This window comes from Oncorhynchus mykiss, chromosome 11 (assembly GCF_013265735.2).
Source record: "Oncorhynchus mykiss isolate Arlee chromosome 11, USDA_OmykA_1.1, whole genome shotgun sequence".
NCBI lineage: Eukaryota > Metazoa > Chordata > Actinopteri > Salmoniformes > Salmonidae > Oncorhynchus > Oncorhynchus mykiss.
The window spans coordinates 23,160,494-23,183,505 of NC_048575.1; the positions used below are offsets into that span (position 1 = coordinate 23,160,494).

At 41.8% G+C, this 23,012-nt stretch overlaps 1 protein-coding gene across 2 annotated transcripts in view; it reads right to left on the reverse strand.

Moving 5' to 3' along the window:
* The window catches only part of LOC110535495 (dihydropyrimidine dehydrogenase [NADP(+)]), a 217,402-nt gene that overhangs the window by 131,668 nt on the left and 62,722 nt on the right, over positions 1-23,012 (reverse strand). For both annotated transcript variants that reach the window (XM_036935201.1, XM_036935202.1), the window contains 5 exons: positions 16,217-16,413; positions 14,684-14,765; positions 13,813-13,900; positions 4,377-4,484; positions 1,197-1,366 (listed from right to left, as the gene is read on the reverse strand). In XM_036935201.1, the coding sequence (XP_036791096.1) occupies positions 1,197-1,366; positions 4,377-4,484; positions 13,813-13,900; positions 14,684-14,765; positions 16,217-16,413 (645 nt within the window). The remainder of the gene's footprint in view (positions 1-1,196; positions 1,367-4,376; positions 4,485-13,812; positions 13,901-14,683; positions 14,766-16,216; positions 16,414-23,012) is intronic.

Here is a 23,012-nt window from a genome sequence, read left to right on the forward strand (position 1 = left end):
ACACTAGGAAGTTTTCCTGCTTTGTTCAAAGACCTTCAATTTCATACGGATTAATGAAAAAAGGCCCCATCTACAACAAAGTCATTGAAATTACGTTTCCAGTCCTGAGATGTGCACAAAAGGGAAGGGGGGTGGGTTGCTTCTATAATAGCTTCCCTTTCTCTCAGTTTTCTGAAATTGTCTCAGTTGACATCAATGCTCATGCTTCACACAATATTGAACTTTTTTCAATGTGATGTGAAGGTTACTGACGCCTACAAGAGGCCTAAACTTAATATACCTTATAAACAAACTTAATTAGTGTGAGGCGATGCTAGCAGCTTAACTGTCTGCTTCTGCGGGGAAAAGCAAACAGCTGTTGATAATCACCTTACTTTTCTCATTTCGTTAGGGTTATTTTTGGCGTTACTATGGCAGCAAGAAGTGTGCTCTGACACGACGCATGACTAAAGGTGCCGTTGGACGATGATTCTAGAATGAACTGTGCTGTCAAGCTCAACTCTCAACTAGAATAGCATTGACAGAAAGACACCTTGAACTTTTCATCACACTCACAATCATAACTAATATACGGCAGTTGAAGAATGCATCTTAACTCCAAGTGCTACTTTTACTGATGGTCTAACATCAAAAGTTGATAAGAATCAAGACTGAAGGGAGTATACGAGTCAATGTCATGCTTCAAATGCAGGGATATCTTTTGAAGGAACAGTGAAAATAGCAACAGCACTGTCTATGATATCCTTCCTCTCTCCTTTGTGGCAGCGCTACTAGAAAGGGACAGATCCCAGTGAGTCCGTCTGGGGCTCACGGCAGTGTGTGTGTGCAGGCGGAGAGCTTTTGACAGTTATCGCCCTCCAGAACCTAAGACAGGCCTTTGTAATAAAGCAGAAAAAAAAGTGGCTTAAAAACATGTCAGCAGGGCCAAGGAGAGGACACTCACACAGACAGCTTAATAAAGACAGCGTCCTCTCTCCTCTTCACTAGCCTTCTCCCTAACACTATCTCTCTGTCTATCTTTCTCCCTCAGTCTTTCTCTCTCTCTCTCACTCTCTGTCTGTCTTTCTCTCTCTCTGTCTGTCTTTCTCAAACAAGTTAAGCATCTGGTACACTGGTAACATTTAGCGATCTCTCTCTCTCTCTGTCAACGTCTTCTCTTTTCTCCTTTTCTCTCCTTTCTTCTTGTTTGTCTCTACCTCCTCGGGGACAGCCCTGATGTTGGTGAAGCCTTTCCTAAACACCACGTAGACCCGCTTGGCACCGCAGCGCAGGGAAGAAGTGGCACAGTCGAAAGCTGTGTCTCCTGAACCCAGAACAATCACCGTGCCACGCAGCTCTGGCAGGGAAGACTTGCAGCTACACATTCCTAAAAGCGGGAAGAGAAGAGAAAAGGAGTTACAATCTGATCATTTACTGTGTTGATTTTGAAATTACATATACAGTGCCAGTCAAAAGTTTGGACATACCTACTCATTCTACAATGTAAAATAATAGTGAACACAATAAAACTATGAAATAACACATACGGAATTATGTAATAACCAAAAATGGGTTAAACAAATCAAAACATATTTTATATTTGAGATTCTTCAAAGTAGCCACCCTTTGCCTTGGTGACAGCTTTGCAGACTATTGGCACTCTCTCAACCAGATTCATGAGGTAGTCACCTGGAATGCATTTCAATTAACAGGTGTGCTTTATTAAAAGTTAATTTGTGGAATTTCTTTCCATCTTATTGCATTTGAGTGTTGTGACAAGGTAGGGGTGGTATACAGAAGATAGCCCTATTTGGTAAAATACTCAGTCCATATTATGGCAAGAACAGCTCAAATAAGCAAAGAGAAACGGCCGTCCATCATTACTTGAGGACATGAAGGTCAGTCAATCTGGAAAAATAACTGAAAATTTCTTCAAGGGCAGTCGCAAAAACCATCAAACTCTATGATGAAACTGCCTCTCATGAGGACAGTCACAGGAAAGGAAGACCCAGAGTTACCTCTGCTGCAGTGGGAAAGTTCTTTAGAGTTACCAGTCTCAGAAAATGCAGCCCAAATAAATGCTTCACAGAGTCCAAATAACAGACACATCTCAACATCAACTGTTCAGAGGAGACTGTGAATCAGGCCTTCATGGTCGAATTGCTGCAAAGAAACCACTACTAAAGGACACCAATAAAAAGAAGAGACTTCCTTGGGCCAAGAAACACGAGCAATGGACATTAGACCAGTGGAAATCTGTCCTTTGGTCTGATGAGACCAAAGGACAGATTTTGAGTTCCAACCACCGTGTCTTTGTGAGACGCAGAGTAGGTGAAAGGATGAACTCCGCATGTGTGGTTACCACTGTGAAGCATGGAGGAGGTGGTGTGATGGCGTAGGGGTGCTTTGCTGGTGACACTGTCTGTGATTTATTTAGAATTCAAGGCATACTTAACCAGCATGGCTACCACAGCATTCTGCAGTGATATGCCATCCCACCTGGTTTGCGCTTAGTGGAACTATAATTTGTTTTTCAACAGGACAATGACCCCAAAGACACCTCCAGCCTGTGTAAGGGCTATTTGACCAAGAAGGAGAGTGATGGAGTGCTGCATAAGATGACATGGCCTCCACAATCACCCGACCTCAACCCAGTTAAGATGGTTTGGGATACGTTGGACAGCATAGTGAAGGAAAAGCAGCCAACAAGTGCTCAGCCTATGGGGGAACTACTTCAAAAATGTTAAAAAGCATTCAGGTGAAGCTGGTTGAGAGAATGAGAATGAGTGTGCAAAGCTTTCATCAAGGCCAAGAGTGGCTACTTTGAAGGATCTAACATCTTAAATATATTTTGATTTGTTTAATACTTTTTTGGTTACTACATTACTCCACACGTCTTATTTTACAGATTTGACGTCTTAACTATTATTCTATAATGTAGAACATAGTAAAAATAAAGAAAAACCCTTGAATGAGTGAGTCGGTGTGTCCAAACTTTTGACTAGTACTGTATGTCTAAGTGTTCAATTCATTGTGAGAAAACTACACTGAACAAAAACATAAAATGCAACATGCACTTATTATTAAGATTTTACTGAGTTACAGATCATAAAAGGAAATCAGTCAATTGAAATACATTAATTGACTCTGAATACAGATATGCATCTGTTGGTCAGACACTGAGTAAAAAAAAAAAAGTTTAAAAAAGGTATGGGCGTGGATCAGAAAACCAGTCAGTATCTGGTGTGACCACCTCATGCAGCGCAACACATCTCCTTCGCATAGAGTTGATCAGGCTGTTGATTGTGGCCTGTGGAATGTTGTCCCACTCCTCTTCAATGGCTGTGAGAAGTTGCTGAATATTGGCGGAAACTGGAACACACTTTCGTACAAGTCGATCCAGAGCATCCGAAACATGCTCAATAGGTGGCATGTCTGGTGAGTATCCTTGCGACATGGGGCTGTGCATTATCATGCTGAAACATGAGGTGATGGCGGCGGATGAATGGAACGACAATGGGCCTCATGATCCTGTTATGGTAACTCTGTGCATTCAAATTGCCATCGCAATTGTGTTTGTTGTCCGTAGCTTATTCCAGCCCATACCATAACCCCACCGCCACAATAGGGTAATCTGTTCACAACGTTGACATCAGCAAACCGCTCGCCCACACTACGCCATACACACTTGTCTGCCATCTGCTCTGTACAACTCAAACTGGTATTCATCCAGTGTGCCAGTGGCCATCGAAGGTAAGCATTTGCCCACTGAAGTTTGTTACGATGCTAAACTGCAGTCAGGTCAAGACCCTTGTGAGGAGGCTGGTGGCTGGTCTCAGACGATCCCGCAGACGACGAATCCGGATGTGGAGTTCCTGGGCTAGCGCGGTTACACATGGCCTGCGGTTGTGAGATCGGTTGGAAGTACTGCCATATTCTCTAAAACAATGTTGGAGATGGCTTATGGTAGAGAAATTAACATTCAATTCTATGGCAACAACTCTGGTGGAGATTCCTGCAGTCAGCATGCCTATTACACATCCCCTCAAAACTTGAGACATCTGTGGCACTGTGTTGTGACAAAACTGCACATTTTAGAGTGGTCTTTTATTGTCCCCAGCACAAGGTGAACCTGTGTAATGATCATGCTGTTTAATCAGCTTCTTGATATGCCAGACCTGTCAGGTGAATGGATTATCTTGGTAAAGGATGCAACAAATGTGTTCACAGCATTTGTGAGAAATAAGCTTTAAGTGTGTATGGTAAATGTGGGGATATTTTATTTTAGCTTAGGAAACATGCATTTACATATATTTTTCAGTATAAATGAAATCTTTAAAAAAATAAACAATTTAGTTGCGGCTGTTGATGCTCGTTCTATTGGCTGCGGTGTTCACCTGTTTTGCTGGCTTTGGAGACCAAAGGTAGGAAATCCTTTGACGTGTAGAAGCCTTGTTCGATCGTCAGCTCCTCAAATATTTTATGTCTGTTAGCCTGTGGAAGACCTGGTGACAAAACGACACAGAAGTAAAGCAACGGAGTTGAGAAAAGTATTATAGCAACAAATTAACAAATGGCACAGACAGAATGACGTACATTTCTGAAATCAATGATGACAGAATAGTCAGAACAGCAGAAAGATGAGCGGTTGAGTTCCAATCACAGTTGTGGTCATTTTGAAAAGTCCGTGCTAAGTGATAATGTCAAATGTCAAAAGATTTGTTTGACACAATTTTATCTGAACAGCGTACCACTTACTTTAAAACCCCCATATAATTTAAATCCCAAAAAAGAGCTGTTTCCCCGTGTTGAGCGGGAATTGTCACATGTAAAAAGAAAGAGGCACCGCTCATCTTTCTGCTGTTCTGACTATTCTGTCATCATTGATTTCCTTTACTTATTTCCGCAATTTGAGGGTTTTCTGTATAGTTGTCTAATGTTGGTGGGGAATATTATTCTGTTTTAATGTTACACCTGAATCACTGTGATAAATATGCATGTGTATTTTTAAGTAAAGTAAATATAAACTTTGTTAAGTCCAACTATCCTTTTCTCTCACTCCTCTTGTCTGCACTTCCTATGGAAGACAGAGCTCTCTATTTTTTATTTATTTTATCAAGAGTCAGTTAAGAACAAATTCTTATTTACAATGACGGCCTACACCGGCCAAACCCGGGCGACGCTGGGCCAATTGTGCAACGCCCTATGGGACTCCCAATCACGGCCGATTGTGACACAGCTGGGATTTGAACCAGGGTGTCTGTAGTGAGATGCAGTGCCTTAGACCGCTGCACCACTTGGGAGCCCCGCTACTGTCATGTCAATCCAGTGAAAAACTACACTGGACAGAAACGGTTTTGTATTGGTTCCATTGTGTTGAGTACTGAGTTCTAAACCTTGACCTACAATTATCACTGTGATATATTTTACAGGGACAATAATAATCTATGCCTTAGAAATACCTGACAAAGCCTCTATTTTACCACAAGCAATCATGTCACATTGATATGAACAAGGCTCAGATCTAACACAATAGTAGAAACTGAGACTTGCTGGCTGCGTTTAAACATATATTTTCCCACTAATTGGTCTTTTGACGAATCAGATCAGCTCTTTTGTCCAAAAATGGTCAAAATAACAGAATTGGGCTGCTTGTGTAAATGCAGCCACTGAAAAGAATTGGAAAGTGACACACTGAAATAATATAGCAATAACCTTTTTGAAGCAATATTGTAACATTAACTATATCAGTATGTTGGTATATATTTATATTAACCAACTTGTTAAAATGCATGGCTCCTAATGGGGATATTACTGTATATCACGGCTGAGAGCTCATTAAATATGGATATGAATTGCTGAGTAATGGTGACTGGGAGGGTAAATTGTGACACATTGCAGAGTAGTTTTATAACAGTGTTTAAAAATGCAAGGTTACAGTATATGAAACAATGGGCACATTCCACTAAGAAAGACAAGTGAGTAGTGTCCCTCATTTCTAGGAGAAGGCTTTTATGTTAAAGCTTTTGGGGCAGCTAATTCGGCAGCGGTAGTAATCCAAAGAAATTAGACTCCGGCAACTGCTCTAATACTACAAACATACAGTATCTCTATAAGTAGTTAAAAATCTTTGGATTAACAGTATATGTGCCAAACAAACAAAATAGCATTTGTGATCAATACAAACAAAATACTATAGCACCATTATTGAAACCACTATATGCAGCTAAACAACCTCAGGGACGAATTTTCAAAGCGAAGTTACAGGACATAATGACCTTTAACCTCTTGGTGACTGGGGGGCAGTATTGAGTAGCTTGGATGAATAAGGAGCCCAGAGTAAACTGCCTGCTACTCAGCCATAAAAGCTAGAATATGCATATAATTAGTATATTTGGATAGAAAACACTGAAGTTTCTAAAACTGTTTGAATGATGTCTGTGAGTATAACATAACTCATATGGCAGGTGAAAACCTGAGAAAAATCCAACCAGGAAGTGGAAAATTTGAGTTTTGTAAGTTTTCAACTCAAAGCCTATCGAAGATACAGTGGGATATTGGTCATGTTGCACTTCATAAGGCTTCCACTAGATGTCAACAGTCTTAAGAACCTGGTTTGATGCTTCTACTGTGAAGTGGGCCCGAATGAGAGGGGATTGAGCCAGGTGTCTGGCAGATTGCCACGAGCTCGTGGCGCGTGGTCATGTGAAAGTTAGCTTGCGTTCCATTGCTTTTCTACAGACAAAGGAATTCTCCGGTTGGAACATTATTGAACATTTATGATAAAAACATCCTAAAGATTGATTCTATACTTCGTTTGACATGTTTCTACGACCTGTAATATAACTTTTTGGACTTTTTATCCAACCTTTCGGATGGACTTGCACCCGTGTTTGGATTTGTTTACCAAACGCCCTAACAAAAGGAGCTATTTGGACATAAATGATAAACTTTATCGAAGAAATCAAACATTTATTGTGGAACTGGTATTCCTGGGAGTGCATTCTGATAATGATAATCAAAGTTAAGTGAATATTTATAATGTTGACTGCACAATGGCGGATATCTTTTTGGCCTGTTTGGTCTCTGAGCACCGTACTCAGATTATTGCATGGTATGCTTTTTCCGTAAAGTTTTTTTAAAATCTTACACAGCGGTTGCATTAAGGAGAAGTTTATCTAAAGTTCCATCTATAATAGTTGTATCTTTTATCAATGTTTATTCTGAGTATTTCTGTAAATTGATGTGGCTTCTCTCCAAAATCACTGCATGTTTTGGAACTACTGAACATAACACGCCAATGTAAAATAAGATTTTTGGATATAAATATGCACTTTATCAAACAAAACATACATGTATTGTGTAACATGAAATCCTATGAGTGTCATCTGATGAAGATCATCAAAGGTTAGTGATTAATTTGATCTATATTTCTGCTTTTTGTGACTCCTCTCTTTGGCTGGAAAAACGGCTGGGTTTTCTGTGACTTGGTGGTGACCTAACAATCGTTTGTGGTGCTTTCGCTGTAAAGCCTTTTTGAAATCAGACACTGTGGCTGGATTAACGAGAATTGTATCTTTAAAATGGTGTAAAATACTTGTATGCTTGAGGAATTTTAATTGAGATTTTTGTTGTTTTGAATTTGGCGCACTGCACTTTCACTGGCTGTTGGCGGGAAGGGACGCTACTGTCCCGAATATCCCAGAGAGGTTAAACCTATTCATCTGGGTTTAAACTGACCCTCTCCAAACCCCTCACAGCAGTGTTACTCTACCTGACTATACAGTCCTTTTTGTAAGTATTCAGACCCCTTGACGTTTTCCAATACTTAACAGCCGCATTCTAAAATGTATTTAAAAATAATAATAATTCTCAGCAATCTATACACAATACCCCATAATCAAAAACAGGTTTGTAGAAATGTTAGCAAATGTATTAAAAATTAAAACAATTACATAAGTATTCAGACCTAACTCAGTACTTTGTTGAAGCACCTTTGGTAGCGATTACAGCCCCAAGTCTTCTTGGGCACACCTGTATTTGGGGAGTTTCTCCCATTCTTCTCTGCAGATCCTCTCAAGCTCCATCAGGTTGGATGGGGATCAGTCGCTGCACAGCTATTTTTAGGTCTATCCAGAGATGTTCGATCGGCTTCAAGTCGGGGCTCTGGCTGGGCCACGCAATAGAAATTCAGAGACTTGTCCCGAAGCCACTCCTGCATTGTCTTGGCTGTCTGCTTAGGGTCGTTGTCCAGTTGGAAGGTGAACGTTCGTCCCAGTCTGAGGTCCTGAGTGTTCTGGAGCAGGCTTTCATCAAGGATCTCTCTGTACATTGCTACGTTCATCTTTCCCTCGATCCTGACTAGTCTCCCAGTCCATGCCGCTGAAAAACATCCCCACAACATGATGCTGCCACCACCATGCTTCACCGTAGGGATGGTGCCCGAATTCCTCCAGATGTGATGCTTGGTATTAAGGCCAAAGAGTTCAATCTTGTTTTCATCACACCAGAGAATCTTGTTTATCATGGTCAGAGAGTCCTTCAGGTGCCTTTTGGCAAACTCAAAGCAGGCTGTCATGTGCCTTTTACTGAGGAGTGCTGGAGTGCTGCAGAGATGGTTGTCCTTCTGGAAGATTCTCCCATCTCCACTGTAAGAGTGACCATCGGGTTCCTGGTCACCTCCCTGGCCCTTCTCCCCCTTTGCCCAGTTAGGAAGAGTCTTGGTGGTTTCAAACTTCTTCTATTGAAGTATGATGGAGGCCACCATTTTCTTGGAGAACTTCAAAGCTTCAGAATTTTTTTGGCACCCTTCCCCAGATCTGTACCTCGACACAATCCTGTCTCGGAGCTCTACGGACAATTCCTTCGACCTCATGGCTTGGGTTTTGCTTTGACATGCACTGTCAACTGTGAGATGTTATATAGACAAGTGTGTGCATTTCCAAATCATGTCCAATCAATTGAATTTACCACAGGTGGACTCTAATTTGTAAAAACAGCTCAAGGGTTTGACAACGTACTGTATGTAAATAAGTTATGTTATTTTTTATACATTTGTTAAAATTTCTAAAAACCTGTTTTCACTTCGTCATTATGGGGTTTGTTAAAATTTCTAAAAACCTGTTTTCACTTCGTCATTATGGGGTTTGTGTGTAGATATATGATCTGAATACTTTTCGAATGCACTGTATAGACATCATTAGTATTCAATACCAAATCAAAGCATGTGAACAAAAAACCCTTGCAGTAGACGATCATGACAAAGTGGATTGTAAGTCATGTGGCTCCATTTGCCACGTATTTCATCTAATTTCCCTTCTCCTCTATCGGTCTCTCTCTTCCTCTCTCACTCCCTCGGCAGGCCATCCATGTACAGTGGAGTGAACCCTACCCCTTTTTTCATATTAAGAATATAATATGATATAGAATACATCCTCTGTTGCAGATGTTTTCATTCGCTGCCGGGCCCTCCTCTCATTAATCAAACCTTATCAGTTGCCATCCGACTAGAGAAAGAGAGGGACAGAGAGAGAGGGGGACACAGAAGGAGAAAGAGAGCGAGAGACGGAAAGTGAGAGGGAGATAGAGAGAGAGAGAGAGAGAGAGAGAGAGGGAGATGGAGAGAAGGAAAAATACAAAAAAGGAAGGGACAAGGGGGAGAAGGAGGAGGAGGAGGAGGAAGGGAGTGCACATTCGCTCCCTGACCTCGTTCACCCTTATGATGATCAAGCACCAAGGACAGATTGTTAAATAATGCAGCGGCACACTAAGTACATTAAGATTTAACATAAATCAAGACCTCTGAAGCCATAACTGCCCTCTGTACTGGGATCCATTAACCTTGTCACTGGGAGAAAGGGACACATCCAGAGAGAGAATACGGACGCTTCCGACCACACCTTATGGTAGCCATTGGTACTCACATAGATAAGCCTTATGCTGGACCCATAGTGAGACATAATAATTCACACGCAGTAAAGGGTACCATTTCCAAAGATAAATTGGTAGTGCTACACATTTGTTGTGGAAGAGAGGAGTTTCGGTATACAAATATACATTCAATCAAATGTTATTAATTATGTCAAGTTTTCCTTCTGATGCGAATTTATTGACAACTTGACGTTGACTCCCTGATCGAAAATCAGCCCCAATCGGCATCGTCCTGTCTACTGTCCAACAACATCAGCTATTGACTTTCCAATGTTTTCAAATCAAACGCTGTCTTTAAAAATGATCAGAACCCTTTTAAACCATTCAAAACTACTTCTATCACTTTCCCTGCTTGTTCTTTTCTTTACATCAACTTATTTCTTCCACCCCTCTTTTCAAGATGTGCCAATCCAATCAATGGACGGTCCGTTCGTTCATCTGTCTTTCCAGCCTTTCAGCAATATGCAGAACAGCTGCTGTCTTTAAAAACACCAAAGAAGGGATGGAATTTTCCGTAAACCAGAGAAATCAAAGGAGAACCAAGACAATTGAGCCTCACCACCACAGATCACATTGTAGAGCGGAGGATAAAGGGTTAATCCACTGTTTAAACCAAATGAACCTTTGAGCTGGCTTCCTAAGCTTATAGCTCAGAAACAATGCCCTTATCTCTCTCCCTCAACCTGTCTTCCGTTCAGCATACTGCCAGGGAGAAATTAGCATGTCAATCATGTCGGAGGATGACATTTAAAAAGCCTGTAAAGGACTAGTATGAAATCACAGAAATTAATTGCAAACACACTTCCGCTTGAATTTTTCATAGGGAATTGAAATTCCTTTACATCCCTTTGTGAGGAAAAGGAGAAAAAAAATCCCAAAATAGTTTTAAATAAACGACTCGCCGTAATTAGGGAGTCTACTATCAAATGACTCTGAGCATTTTGAAACAATGAATTATAGGAGTCTTTTTTATTCTGTCTTAGTTCAGTAAAACCAAACAAACAGACAGACAGCTTCAAGGAACGTTTGAGTTCCCCAGATCCACACAGCTACAAGACAGCTACATTTATTTGCCTGCTATAGAAAAAATAAAAACAATATTATTACTCCCTTAATGCGTTTCTTTCATTTTGGCATATATTTGTTTCGGCAGAAGAAGTCTTCAGTTAAGGCAAGTCATCACTATGTAACGGAGTGCTTCTTTGATTCTAATGAGAAATGGGAGCATTTGAATGAAGCTCAGCCTGAAAGATAACAGGTTCATAGAGGTATTAAGTGTTTGAGAACATTTAATGTTAACTCTCTGTCTTTCTCAAACACTGCTCAACTGATGTACAGCCACAGAAGAAAGTAAATCCTCCACCAATTGTTTCAACATTCCATAAACTAATGGACCAGCTAGACTCTGAAAAGGTACAACTTGACAAGCAAATGAGACTGAAATAGCAAAAGGAGACCAGACCGTCTATTTTGAAAGGTTGTAGCAGATATTCAATTGATTCTACAGGTCATGGGTCACGATGGATTTAATTTGCAGATATATGAGTGGGTAAAAGAGGGAGAGCACAGACTGTAGAAAGCCCTCGGACCCTGGCGAGGGAGTGTGTGTGTGCGAACGTGCGCACATTTATGTGTGCGTGTTGGGGCATGTGTGCGGGCTTGAGTGTGTCTGTGTGCGTGTGAGGGTTGACATCAGGTTAGCCTTCCGTGCCAGTGGTGAGGTGTATTGCTAAAGAGTATTCCGGGTCAGCAAATCAGAGCTCTGGGATAACCCAGCAGGGGGGACTCTGGGTAGAGATATTTAACGGGGGCACGTGGCATGCTCGGTGGTGCCCCAGCGGGCCTCACAACGGGCGCTGTTAGTTTACCATGCTGGGACACAGTATCGCACACAGAAATAACAAATGACAAGTGAATGAGGCTGATGCTGTGAGGCGGGTTAAAGCAGGACCTCTGAAAGAGCGGCAAGCTCACAGAAAATGCATCCCAAATGGCACCCTATTCCTTATATATTGCACTTCTTATGACCAGATCCCTACGGACCACTGAGTGTCACATTATTACAGAAATTGACTGCTGTGGTACCAAAGGCTCTCCCCCCGGTTGACTTCATTAGTGCACCCGGTACCATAAAAAGTTTTGCAACGGAAAACAGAAATAAGCTATTCTTATTATTCTTATTACAGATTACCGACCATTTCGAATCTCACCATACCTTCTCTGCTATGCAATCTGGTTTCAGAGCTGGTCATGGGTGCACCTCAGCCACGCTCAAGGTCCTAAACGATATCTTAACCGCCATCGATAAGAAACAATTCTCAAATGATTGCCTCGCCTGGTTCACCAACTACTGATAGAGTTCAGTTCAGTGTGTCAAATCGGAGGGTCTGCTGTCCGGATCTCTGGCAGTCTCTATGGGGGTGCCACAGGGTTCAATTCTTGGACCGACTCTCTTCTCTGTATACATCAATGATGTCGCTCTTGCTGCTGGTGAGTCTCTGATCCACCTCTACACAGATGACACCATTCTGTATATTTCTGGCCCTTCTTTGGACACTGTGTTAACAACCCTCCAGGCAAGCTTCAATGCCATACAACTCTCCTTCCGTGGCCTCCAATTGCTCTTAAATACAAGTAAAACTAAATGCATGCTCTTCAACCGATCGCTGCCTGCACCTGCCCGCCTGTCCAACATCACTCTCTGAATGGCTCTGACTTAGAATACTTGGACAAACACAAATACCTAGGTGTCTGGTTAGACTGTAAACTCTCCTTCCAGACCCACATCAAACATCTCCAATCCAAAGTTAAATCTAGAATTGGCTTCCTATTTCGCAACAAAGCATCCTTCACTCATGCTGCCGAACATACCCTTGTAAAACTGACCATCCTACCAATCCTCGACTTCGGCGATGTCATTTACAAAATAGCCTCCAATACCCTACCCAACAAATTGGATGCAGTCTATCACAATCCGTTTTGTCACCAAAGCCCTATATACTACCCACCATTGCGACCTGTACGCTCTCGTTGGCTGGCCCTCGCTTCATACTCGTCGCCAAACTCACTGGCTCCATGTCATCTACAAGACCCTGCTAGGTAAAGTCCCCCTCGTTGGTCACCATAGCATCACCCACCTGTAGCATGCGCTCCAGCAGGTATATCTCTCTGGTCACCCCCAAAACCAATTCTTTCTTTGGCCGCCTCTCCTTCCAGTTCTCTGCTGCCAATGACTGGAACGAACTACAAACATCTCTGAAACTGGAAACACTTATCTCCCTCACTAGCTTTAAGCACCAACTGTCAGAGCAGCTCACAGATTACTGCACCTGTACATAGCCCACCTATAATTTAGCCCAAACAACTACCTCTTTCCCTACTGTATTTATTTTATTTATTTATTTTGCTCCTTTGCACCCCATTATTTTTATTTCTACTTTGCACATTCTTCCACTGCAAATCTACCATTCCAGTGTTTTACTTGCTATATTATATTTACTTTGCCACCATGGCCTTTTTTTTCGCCTTTACCTACCTTATCTCACCTTATTTGCTCACATCGTATATAGACTTGTTTATACTGTATTATTGACTGTATGTTTGTTTTACTCCATGTGTAACTCTGTGTCGTTGTATGTGTCGAACTGCTTTGCTTTATCTTGGCCAGGTCGCAATTGTAAATGAGAACTTGTTCTCAACTTGCCTACCTGGTTAAATAAAGGTGAAAAAAAAAAAAAAAGTTAATGTAGTCACTCCATGCATCAGTCAGCTTTCTTCTATTTGGTGGCCAATGAGTACAACCCACATCATCTTTACATTTGCTCATCATATTGGTACGAGAGTACATATATACAGAGAGAGGGTGGAAAAGACAGGAAGAAAAGGAATAAAGGAATAACCAACCAATGCCGATAAAGACAGCTTTGTAACCTTCATCTCTCAGAGAGAGCAGAGTCATCCCGTCCTGGCCCAGGGCTTTCTCACACACCACCTGAAACATTACAACACAACTCATTAGTTATAACGGGAGCACCAGCTCTAAGAACATTTCAACGGATAATCTATTGTATAATTATAATAAATGTTGTACGTAAAATGCTTGATGATCAAAAACCTGGCTTAACACTCCGGTTGGATGAGCATATTAATGAGATGTACCAATAATCAAAATGACCTAACTTGGGACGCTATTCACTCTTTATGTGATTATAAGTCTACTTCAAATTCTTCACTTCTTACTATTTATCTTTTCACAGAACAGAACAGAGCAGAAAAATCCACATAGACATGCAAATGCCTCACCTCTAACTACTCCCCTCACTCCACTCCCTCCATTCTTTTCAGCAACCAAATCTGTTTCCTGGTTTAAAATGAATCATGAGCAGGTGCTGTCTGGTCTGGTCTGGTCTGCCGTGGCTGGCTAGCTGGCCGTGGTAAGGACTATCGATTGCCCTTTCTCACCACTGTGGCATTCAAGCAACAGACAGACAGACAAGCTAGAGCATCGCCCCAAGTTGCAGCCGGTGCCGGAGACACAAGGTCTCAGCAGCCTGGAGCCTGCCCGGCCTGATGCAGCTTTTAATTGTTCTTTATTAATGCGCCTGACATTTGGGCTGCTGATCTTCTCCCAGACCTGTCGCCTGCGCTAGCCTCTGATGTAAACGAGGAAGGGGACAGGGGAATGGAGGGAGAGAGAGAGATGGAGGGAGAGATGGAGAGAGGGGACAGGGGGGAGATGGAGAGAGAGTGGGAGGGGAGGTGGGGGACTCATTACCTTGATGCCCAAATCCATCATCAGCTCCACCTCGAAGTGCACTACCTCATATGGCAGCCTGAACTGAGGGATCTCCGCAGAGCTGTGAGAGAGAGAGAGAGAATGAGAGAATGGGAGAGAGAGAGAATGAGAGAGAGAATGAGAGAGAGAGAGAATGAGAGAGAGAGAGAATGAGAGAGAGAATGAGAGAGAGAGAGAATGAGAGAGAGAGAGAGAGAATGAGAGAGAGAGAGAGAGAGAGAATGAGAGAGAGAGAGAGAGAATGAGAGAGAGAGAGAGAGAGAATGAGAGAGAGAGAGAGAGAGAGAGAGAGAGAGAGATAATGAGAGAGAGAATGAGAGAGAGAGAGAGAGAGAGAGAGAGAGAGAGAGAGAGAGAGAGAGAGAGAGAGAGAATGAATGTGACTGTGAGATGGAAAAGGGGAAGGAGGAACAGGACGAAAAGGAGGAGGAGGATGAGGCGGATGAGGAGGAGGATGAAGAAGAGGGATGACAGAGAAAGGACTCTCAGAGGAATATGAAAAGTTAGACGTGAGGAAGAAAAAATAGATAGACACAGGGAAGAGGATTCTCTATACTGTTGCAACAGCAACTCCTTTTTCTTATTTTCATTTGATGAACTGGGTTGGTATTCACTTTTTCTACTTTCTCTGCCTCAAAATTATCCTGCTTCTATGTCCAACCTCTCCCTGAACCATCCTCAAATTCTTAATTTTATTCCCGGTTGTCCTTCGAAGTTGGTGAAACCCACTGTGGACATTTGCTGGAATCCTAGGAGAAATCAAAGAACGTCTGCTAAATGACTCAAATGTAAAATGTACTAAAGGCCTGGGTAGGTAATTGGTAACCCAATCCAAACTCAGGCATTTGAAAGATGAATATTCACAATTACCAAAACTCTCATTAGCAGCTGTGACCTTATACAATGTTCTTTATATTGATCCAGCAGACCCATGATCAACAATGCCCTTTAGTGGTAAATGCCCCACACAAAAGGACATGAATTTAGATGAATTACAGATGCATATCCGCAAGCGTTGACAAGGAGCCACAGATCTGGCTTTAAGTTACACCATTAACTAATTGCTGCCCAGGAAGCGAATGAATACAAATGTAGGAACTTAATTTGATCACTCTTTTGTTGCTGAGAATTGAAATTGAAGATAAGCATTGTCATTTACATAAATTCACTGAAAACCCATACTAACATTGCACATTTCACGTAGCCTACTTTTTGCTTAACTTTGTGAACAAAACACTCAAATCCTGTTGATGCAGGATTATTTTGCTGTGACAATATATACTGAGTATACTAAACATTAAGAACACGTTCCTAATATTGAGTTCCTCATTTGTAATTATGAAGACCCAGGTTGGGGTCAAAGTCCTAGTCCTATTAAACATTATTGGATGACATTTTTGTTATTTTGTTATGTTACTAGCCATTGAAAAAAAGTCAAATACATGTTACAATGTCAACTTGAAAAGAGGTCTAGGTGTGACAACAAACACTAGTGGGATTGGGAAGTTTTACCTCAGTCCGCCGATCCACTTCTGTTTTTCGAATATGGTGATGTCATCGTAGCCAAGGCGAGCCAGGAAGGAAGCACAGCTGATGCTGGCCGGGCCACAGCCAATCAGAGCGATCTTGGAGTGGAAGCTGTTAGGCATCTGGTCTGGAGGAGGGAGAGCTGGGTTCCTCACTTGAGGAATGCCCATCTTACTAAAGATCTGAGGTGATAACAGGCACATGAGGGAGTTTGGTTTATGTACTTGCTTGATTGCTTGCTTACTTAGACCATTCAATTCCCAGTGGAATATACAATGCATTCGGAAAGTATTCAGACCCCTCAACTTTTTCCACATTTTGTGATGTTACAACCGTACTCTAAAATGGATTAAATGTACTATTTTCCTCATCAATCTACACAGATGGCAAATGCCATAATGACAAAGCGAAACAGGTTTCTTGAAATTGTTGCAAATTTAGAACGAACAAAAAACAATAAATACCTTATTTACATAAGTATTCAGACCTTTTGCTATGAGACAGTTAATTGTGCTCAGGGTGCATCCTGTTTCCATTGATCATCCTTGAGATGTTTCTACAAATTGATTGGAGTTCACCTGTGGTAAATTCAATTGACATGATTTGCAAAGGCACACACCTGTCTATATAAGGTCCCACAGTTGACAGTGCATTTCAGAGCAAAAACCAAGCCACGAGGTCAAATTAATTGTCCGTAGAGCTCCGAGACAGGACTGTGTTGAGGCACAAATCTGGGGAAGGGTACCAAAACTGCAGCATTGAAGGTCCCCAAGAACACTGTGGCCTCCATCATTCATAAATGGAAAAAGTTTGGAACCACCAAGACTCTTCCTAGAGCTGACCTCCAAGCCAAACTGAGCAATCAGGGGAGAAGGGTCTTTGTCAGAGAGGTGACCAAGAATTCATGGTCGGAGTTCCTCTGTGGATATGGAAGAACCTTCCAGAAGGACAACCATCAATGCAGCACTCCACCAATCAGGCCTTTATGGTAGAGTGGCCAGACGGAAGCTACTCCTCAGTAAATGGCACATAACAGCCCGCTTGGAGTTTTCCAAAAGTCACCTAAAGGACTCTCAGACCATGAGAAACAAGATTCAGTAGTCTGATAACTCGGTACCGGTACCCCCTGTACGTAGCCTCGTTATTGTTATGTAATCTTCTTGTGTTTTTATTCACTTCAGTTTACTTAGTAAATATTTTCTTAACTCTATTTCTTGAACTGCATCGTTGATTAAGGGCTTGTAAGTAAGCATTTCACCGTAAGGTTGTATACCTGTTGTATTCGTGGCATGTGACAAATAAAATTTGATTTGATTATGATTTGATGAAACCAAGATTGAACTGTTTGGCCTGAATACCAAACGTCATGTCTGGAAGAAGCCTGGTACCATCCCTACGGTGAAGCATGGTGGTGGCAGCATCATGCTGTGGGGATGCTTTTCAGTGGCAGGGACTAGGAGACTAGTCAGCATCAAGGGAAAGATGAACGGACCAAAGTACAGAGAGATCCTTGATGAACACCTGCTCCAGAGCACTCAGGACCTCAGACTGGGTCGAAGGTGGCTTTGGGACAAGTCTCAATGTCTTTGAGTGGCCCAGCCAGAACACAGACTTTAACCCGATCTAACATCTCTAGAGAGACTTGAAAATATCTGTGCAGCAACGCTCCCCATCCAACTTGGCAGAGCTTGAGTGGATCTGCCAAGAAGTATGGGAGAAACTCCCCAAATTTGGGTGTGCCAAGCTTGTAACGTCATACCCAAAAATACTTGAGGCTGTAATCTCTGCCAAAGATGCTTCACCAAAGTACTGAGTAAAGGGTCTGAATACTTATGTAAATGTAATATCTGAAATCTAAAAAAAAAAACGTCTTTTGCTTTGTCATTATGGGGTATTGTGTGTAGATTGAAAAAAACAAATGTAGTTACATTTTAGAATAAGGCTGTAACGTAACAAAACGTGGAAAAAAAATCAAGGGGTCGAAATACTTTCTGAATGCACTGTAGGTCATCATTAATGAACCACAACCAGTTCCAAAACCTTTCGTCCTGTGTCATTTGTTCTACTCATTCATGCTTGGTTTATCCCCATCCAGTACTAGCAACGCCTGCCAATGCCTGTCTAGACTGACTTACTGTATGGCAGGGGTGTTCATTTATCCTGGCCATGCTAAAACCAGGAAGTGTTCAATTGCACATACAAAACGGTTCAAAACTCCAATCAAATTAGAACATGGTCTGCCCAACTAAAAGCTATCTATGGGACTACACCACACTGGCTTGTTAAATAACTAGCCCTAGAGTCATCTACTAGAATAATATGGAGAGAAAACAACATTAATCAGATAGCTTCTGTAATGCACCATGTTCACTGATGGTTTTCAAGAGAAATATAGACTACTGCAACACAAACAGGTGAAAGAGAATGCTGTAGCAGCAACATATCCATAATTAGGGGTGAAATGAGAGTGAGGATCCTTTGTCTCCTTAATAAGATGATCTAGATCAATACATGAAGCCTCAAATTGTTACTGCAATATTATGCCTGAGCTTTAGGTGATATTCATTTAGTTATTCATGTGTTTCATGAACTGTGAAGCCCAAATTGCTGCATGACAATGCATTTTTAATAGTGCTTAAGAGCAGTTCCGAGGCCTTGTTATTCAAAACACCCATCTCTGTTTTTCTAATTCTTCTCACACTCTAATTGAACACACTAATTGAACACCAAACTACTACTGCTGCGGTGCTAGCTTTGCGTCACATTTTAGATGTGTGGGTAGCACTGGGTACAATAAGCACACAGCACACGCATACAGCAGCATCAATCAAAAGCATCATCCAGCTTCAACGGGTGAAACATGACTATCCCCTGCCCAGTGCTTATCATCATAACAAACTGGACACATCAATACTGCTTTCACAAGACAACTCCCCTCTGGTCTGTCTGAACTACTGAGAGTTAACAGTAACACTGTCATTCAGGCCATATTATGCACCTCAGTGCCAGACTCTAGGTAGACACTAATACGCTTATATCCACTATAAGATTAGGAGAAGAATAAAGCCTAAATGAAAGGTGGCTTTGACTTTATCAGTAATGTTGAGAGGACTAGAGCTAGGAGCATGGAGCGCAGGCTGAATGGAGCTGATAGAAGCTGAGCAGCGATCGCCCAGATAGCCCCCTTCTCTTTCTCTTCTTCCTGAGCTTATCTAATTATCTGCTAGATAACCGCCCTGACCTTTCCCATTTAAGGAGAGAGGAGAGCTGCCACATGATAGAGATGTATAGTAGTCACAGCAGATGTGGCAGGCAGCGAGAGAGAGAAGAGAAGGGAGCGGACGGAAGGCTTTTGTAATTGTGCCTTTTATCCTTTAAGAAGTAATGAAACTTTAACGTGAGCTTCTCTTGCTTTCTGAGATGTGTCACTAGATTAGTCTCGATAGGAAGAGAAGGCAGGAGGAGGAAAGGCGTGCGAGATGGCTAGAAATGAACTGTTTTGTTGTGCTGTTGTACTCCGTTCCTGTAGCTAAAGAACAGGATCTAAAACACACGGCATATACAGTACCGGAGAGGATGATAAACGCACTGATTAAAGAATCCAACCCCCTGGCAAAGCCCGCGTGCCAACCTTCCTCTCGTTGTGCGTGTTTGTCTCATTGTTCTAAAGCAATAGAGGGAAATTAACAGACTAACATGCAAAGATAATCATCCACGTCACAATAGATTGAAGGTGTATACAGGCACCCGTTTTGTCATCTTGACTTCCTCTCATACAAAGTGATCTCGTTATGCCGTTCTTCATTCAGTAGCTCTGTGTTGTCTATGCATGTACTCTACCTTTAACTACGGAATAGTACAATTTAATTGGGCTGAGCACACCTACAGTACAGTTGGTTACAGTTACATAACGGCAACGTAGGTAAAGTGACATGCTCACAATTATGTGCCTTTCATATACCTGCAGAACCATTCATTCAATTTGTAAAAGTGTAGGATTTTGTCGATATGCGTCCAATAATGATCATTCAGTCATTTTGTAGAAGTGTAAGATTCCTTCCATCTACAGTACGTAGAATAAGTAAGACCATTTACATCCATTCCTCAGAATGTACTCGTCTTGTTGAACTCTCGCCAGAATGAAAGAGTTCGTTACTGTAGAGGAAATGCATCCTTAGCAGCAGGCAGCCCTACAAGATGATGTGTGGGTCAAAGGCAGCAATTCAAGCCCACACACCATCTCTGACATTTCACTTTAATTAGCTGTTACCATGGAACTAAATAAAGCTCACCACCACAATGACGGGAACAGATATCCTGATTATCTCGGAGCTACACCATGAACACACACACACACACGCAAATACACACACACACACACACACACACACACACACACACGCAAGCACACACACGCAAGCACACACACACTTGATGTTCTAATCATTATTCACCATGAGGAAGAATTAGGGGGAAAAGATAGTAGCACACATGATGAAACAAATGTAGCGTATAGCAGTTCAAAAACATGTAGCTTTACACAGACTCCTGTCATCAGTGATAACGGTCATGGCACATGAAGAACATCAACACATCTCCTCTCATATCTATTTACCACTAAAATAGATATGTACAGCATTCCTTTAAAGGACTTCTTGGCACTGTGTATTTCTTCCAATTCCCTTCTTTGTTAGTCCTTTTTCTTTAGAACATACAGTAAAATGAATTTCAGTTGGCATTGACTCCTGCAGCCTATATGTTTTAGACATGAAAGAAAGATTCTCCCATTCCTTACGTCTGCTTTACACTGGGTCATAACTAAGTAATCTGTGTTGACTTTGACATCTTGCATAATTCTCTGTTCTGTTGTCTTCTCCCTGGTTTTTACTTCTATTTCCTCCCCCCATCCCTCTTTCCACCAGCCGGTTCCTAATGGTGAATCTGATGTTTATCATACCAGAAGGTTAGGCTTGGATGATAAATAAGGGGAGAATTTAGACTTTATTGGCAGAGGGCTGTACTGACGCCATAACAACGGGTTGAGAGGCCCCATTAATACTGAGCTTGATGCTGCAGCACACCACTCCCTCACCCGTTATGGGGACTTAGTAGAGATAGGACCATGTAATGTACAATGAAGGGAAACACAGCACTGAGCAGCACAGTAGAGTACAATGCTGTACAGACTAGAGTGCAGAGTAAAGAGCAGTGTAGTACAGTAGAGTGCAGAGTAAAGAACAGTGTAGTACAGTAGAGTACAGAGTAGTGTAGTACAGTAGAGTGCAGAGTAGTGTAGTAGAGTAGAGTACAGAGCAGTGTAGTACAGTAGAGTACAGAGCAGTGTAGTACAGTAGAGTGCAGAGTAGTGTAGTACAGTACAGAGTAAAGAGCAGTGTAGTACAGTAGAGTACAGAGTAAAGAGCAGTGTAGTACAGTAGAGTGCAGCGTAAAGAGCAGTGTAGTACAGTAGAGTGCAGAGTAAAGAGCAGTGTAGTACAGTAGAGTACAGAGTAAATAGTAGTGTAGTACAGTAGAGTGCAGAGTAAAGAGCAGTGTAGTACAGTAGAGTGCAGAGTAAAGAGCAGGGTAGTACAGTAGAGTATAGAGTAAAGAGCAGTGTAGTACAGTAGAGTGCAGAGTAAAGAGCAGTGTAGTACAGTAGAGTACAGAGTAAAGAGTAGTGTAGTACAGTAGAGTGCAGAGTAAAGAGTGGTGTAGTACAGTAGAGTGCAGAGTAAAGAGCAGTGTAGTACAGTAGAGTACAGAGCAGTGTAGTACAGTAGAGTGCAGAGTAAAGAGCAGGGTAGTACAGTAGAGTACAGAGTAAAGAGCAGTGTAGTACAGTAGAGTGCAGAGTAAAGAGCAGGGTAGTACAGTAGAGTGCAGAGTAAAGAGCAGTGTAGTACAGTAGAGTGCAGAGTAAAGAGTAGTGTAGTACAGTAGAGTACAGAGTAAAGAGCAGGGTAGTACAGTAGAGTACAATGCTGTACAGACTAGAGTGCATAGTAAAGAGCAGTGTAGTACAGTAGAGTACAGAGCAAAGAGCAGTGTAGTACAGTAGAGTACAGAGTAAAGAGCAGTGTAGTACAGTAGAGTACAGAGTAAAGAGCAGTGTAGTACAGTAGAGTACAGAGTAAAGAGCAGGGTAGTACAGTAGAGTACAGAGTAAAGAGCAGTGTAGTACAGTAGAGTGCAGAGTAAAGAGCAGTGTAGTACAGTAGAGTACAGAGTAAAGAGCAGTGTAGTACAGTAGAGTACAGAGTAAAGAGCAGTGTAGTACAGTAGAGTGCAGAGTAAAGAGCAGGGTAGTACAGTAGAGTGCAGAGTAGTGTAGTACAGTACAGAGTAAAGAGCAGGGTAGTACAGTAGAGTGCAGAGTAAAGAGCAGTGTAGTACAGTAGAGTGCAGAGTAGTGTAGTACAGTACAGAGTAAAGAGCAGGGTAGTACAGTAGAGTGCAGAGTAAAGAGCAGTGTAGTACAGTAGAGTGCAGAGTAAAGAGCAGGGTAGTACAGTAGAGTGCAGAGAAGCAGCAGGTTAACGTAATGACGTATACAAATACAATATCAGTGGTTAACAGTGCAGTAGTGAGTAAGAAACTATATGGTAATTGCTTGAGCTGTTCTGAAGATCCAGGATAATGTGTATGTTAAAAACCTAAAAAGACATGCCAAAGACTGCATAGAGGTGTAACAATGTTGCAACATGTGGTAAGATAATGCTGTTGCTGTATATATTCTATGTACACATTTACATGTGGAATAGATATAAACGTACACACA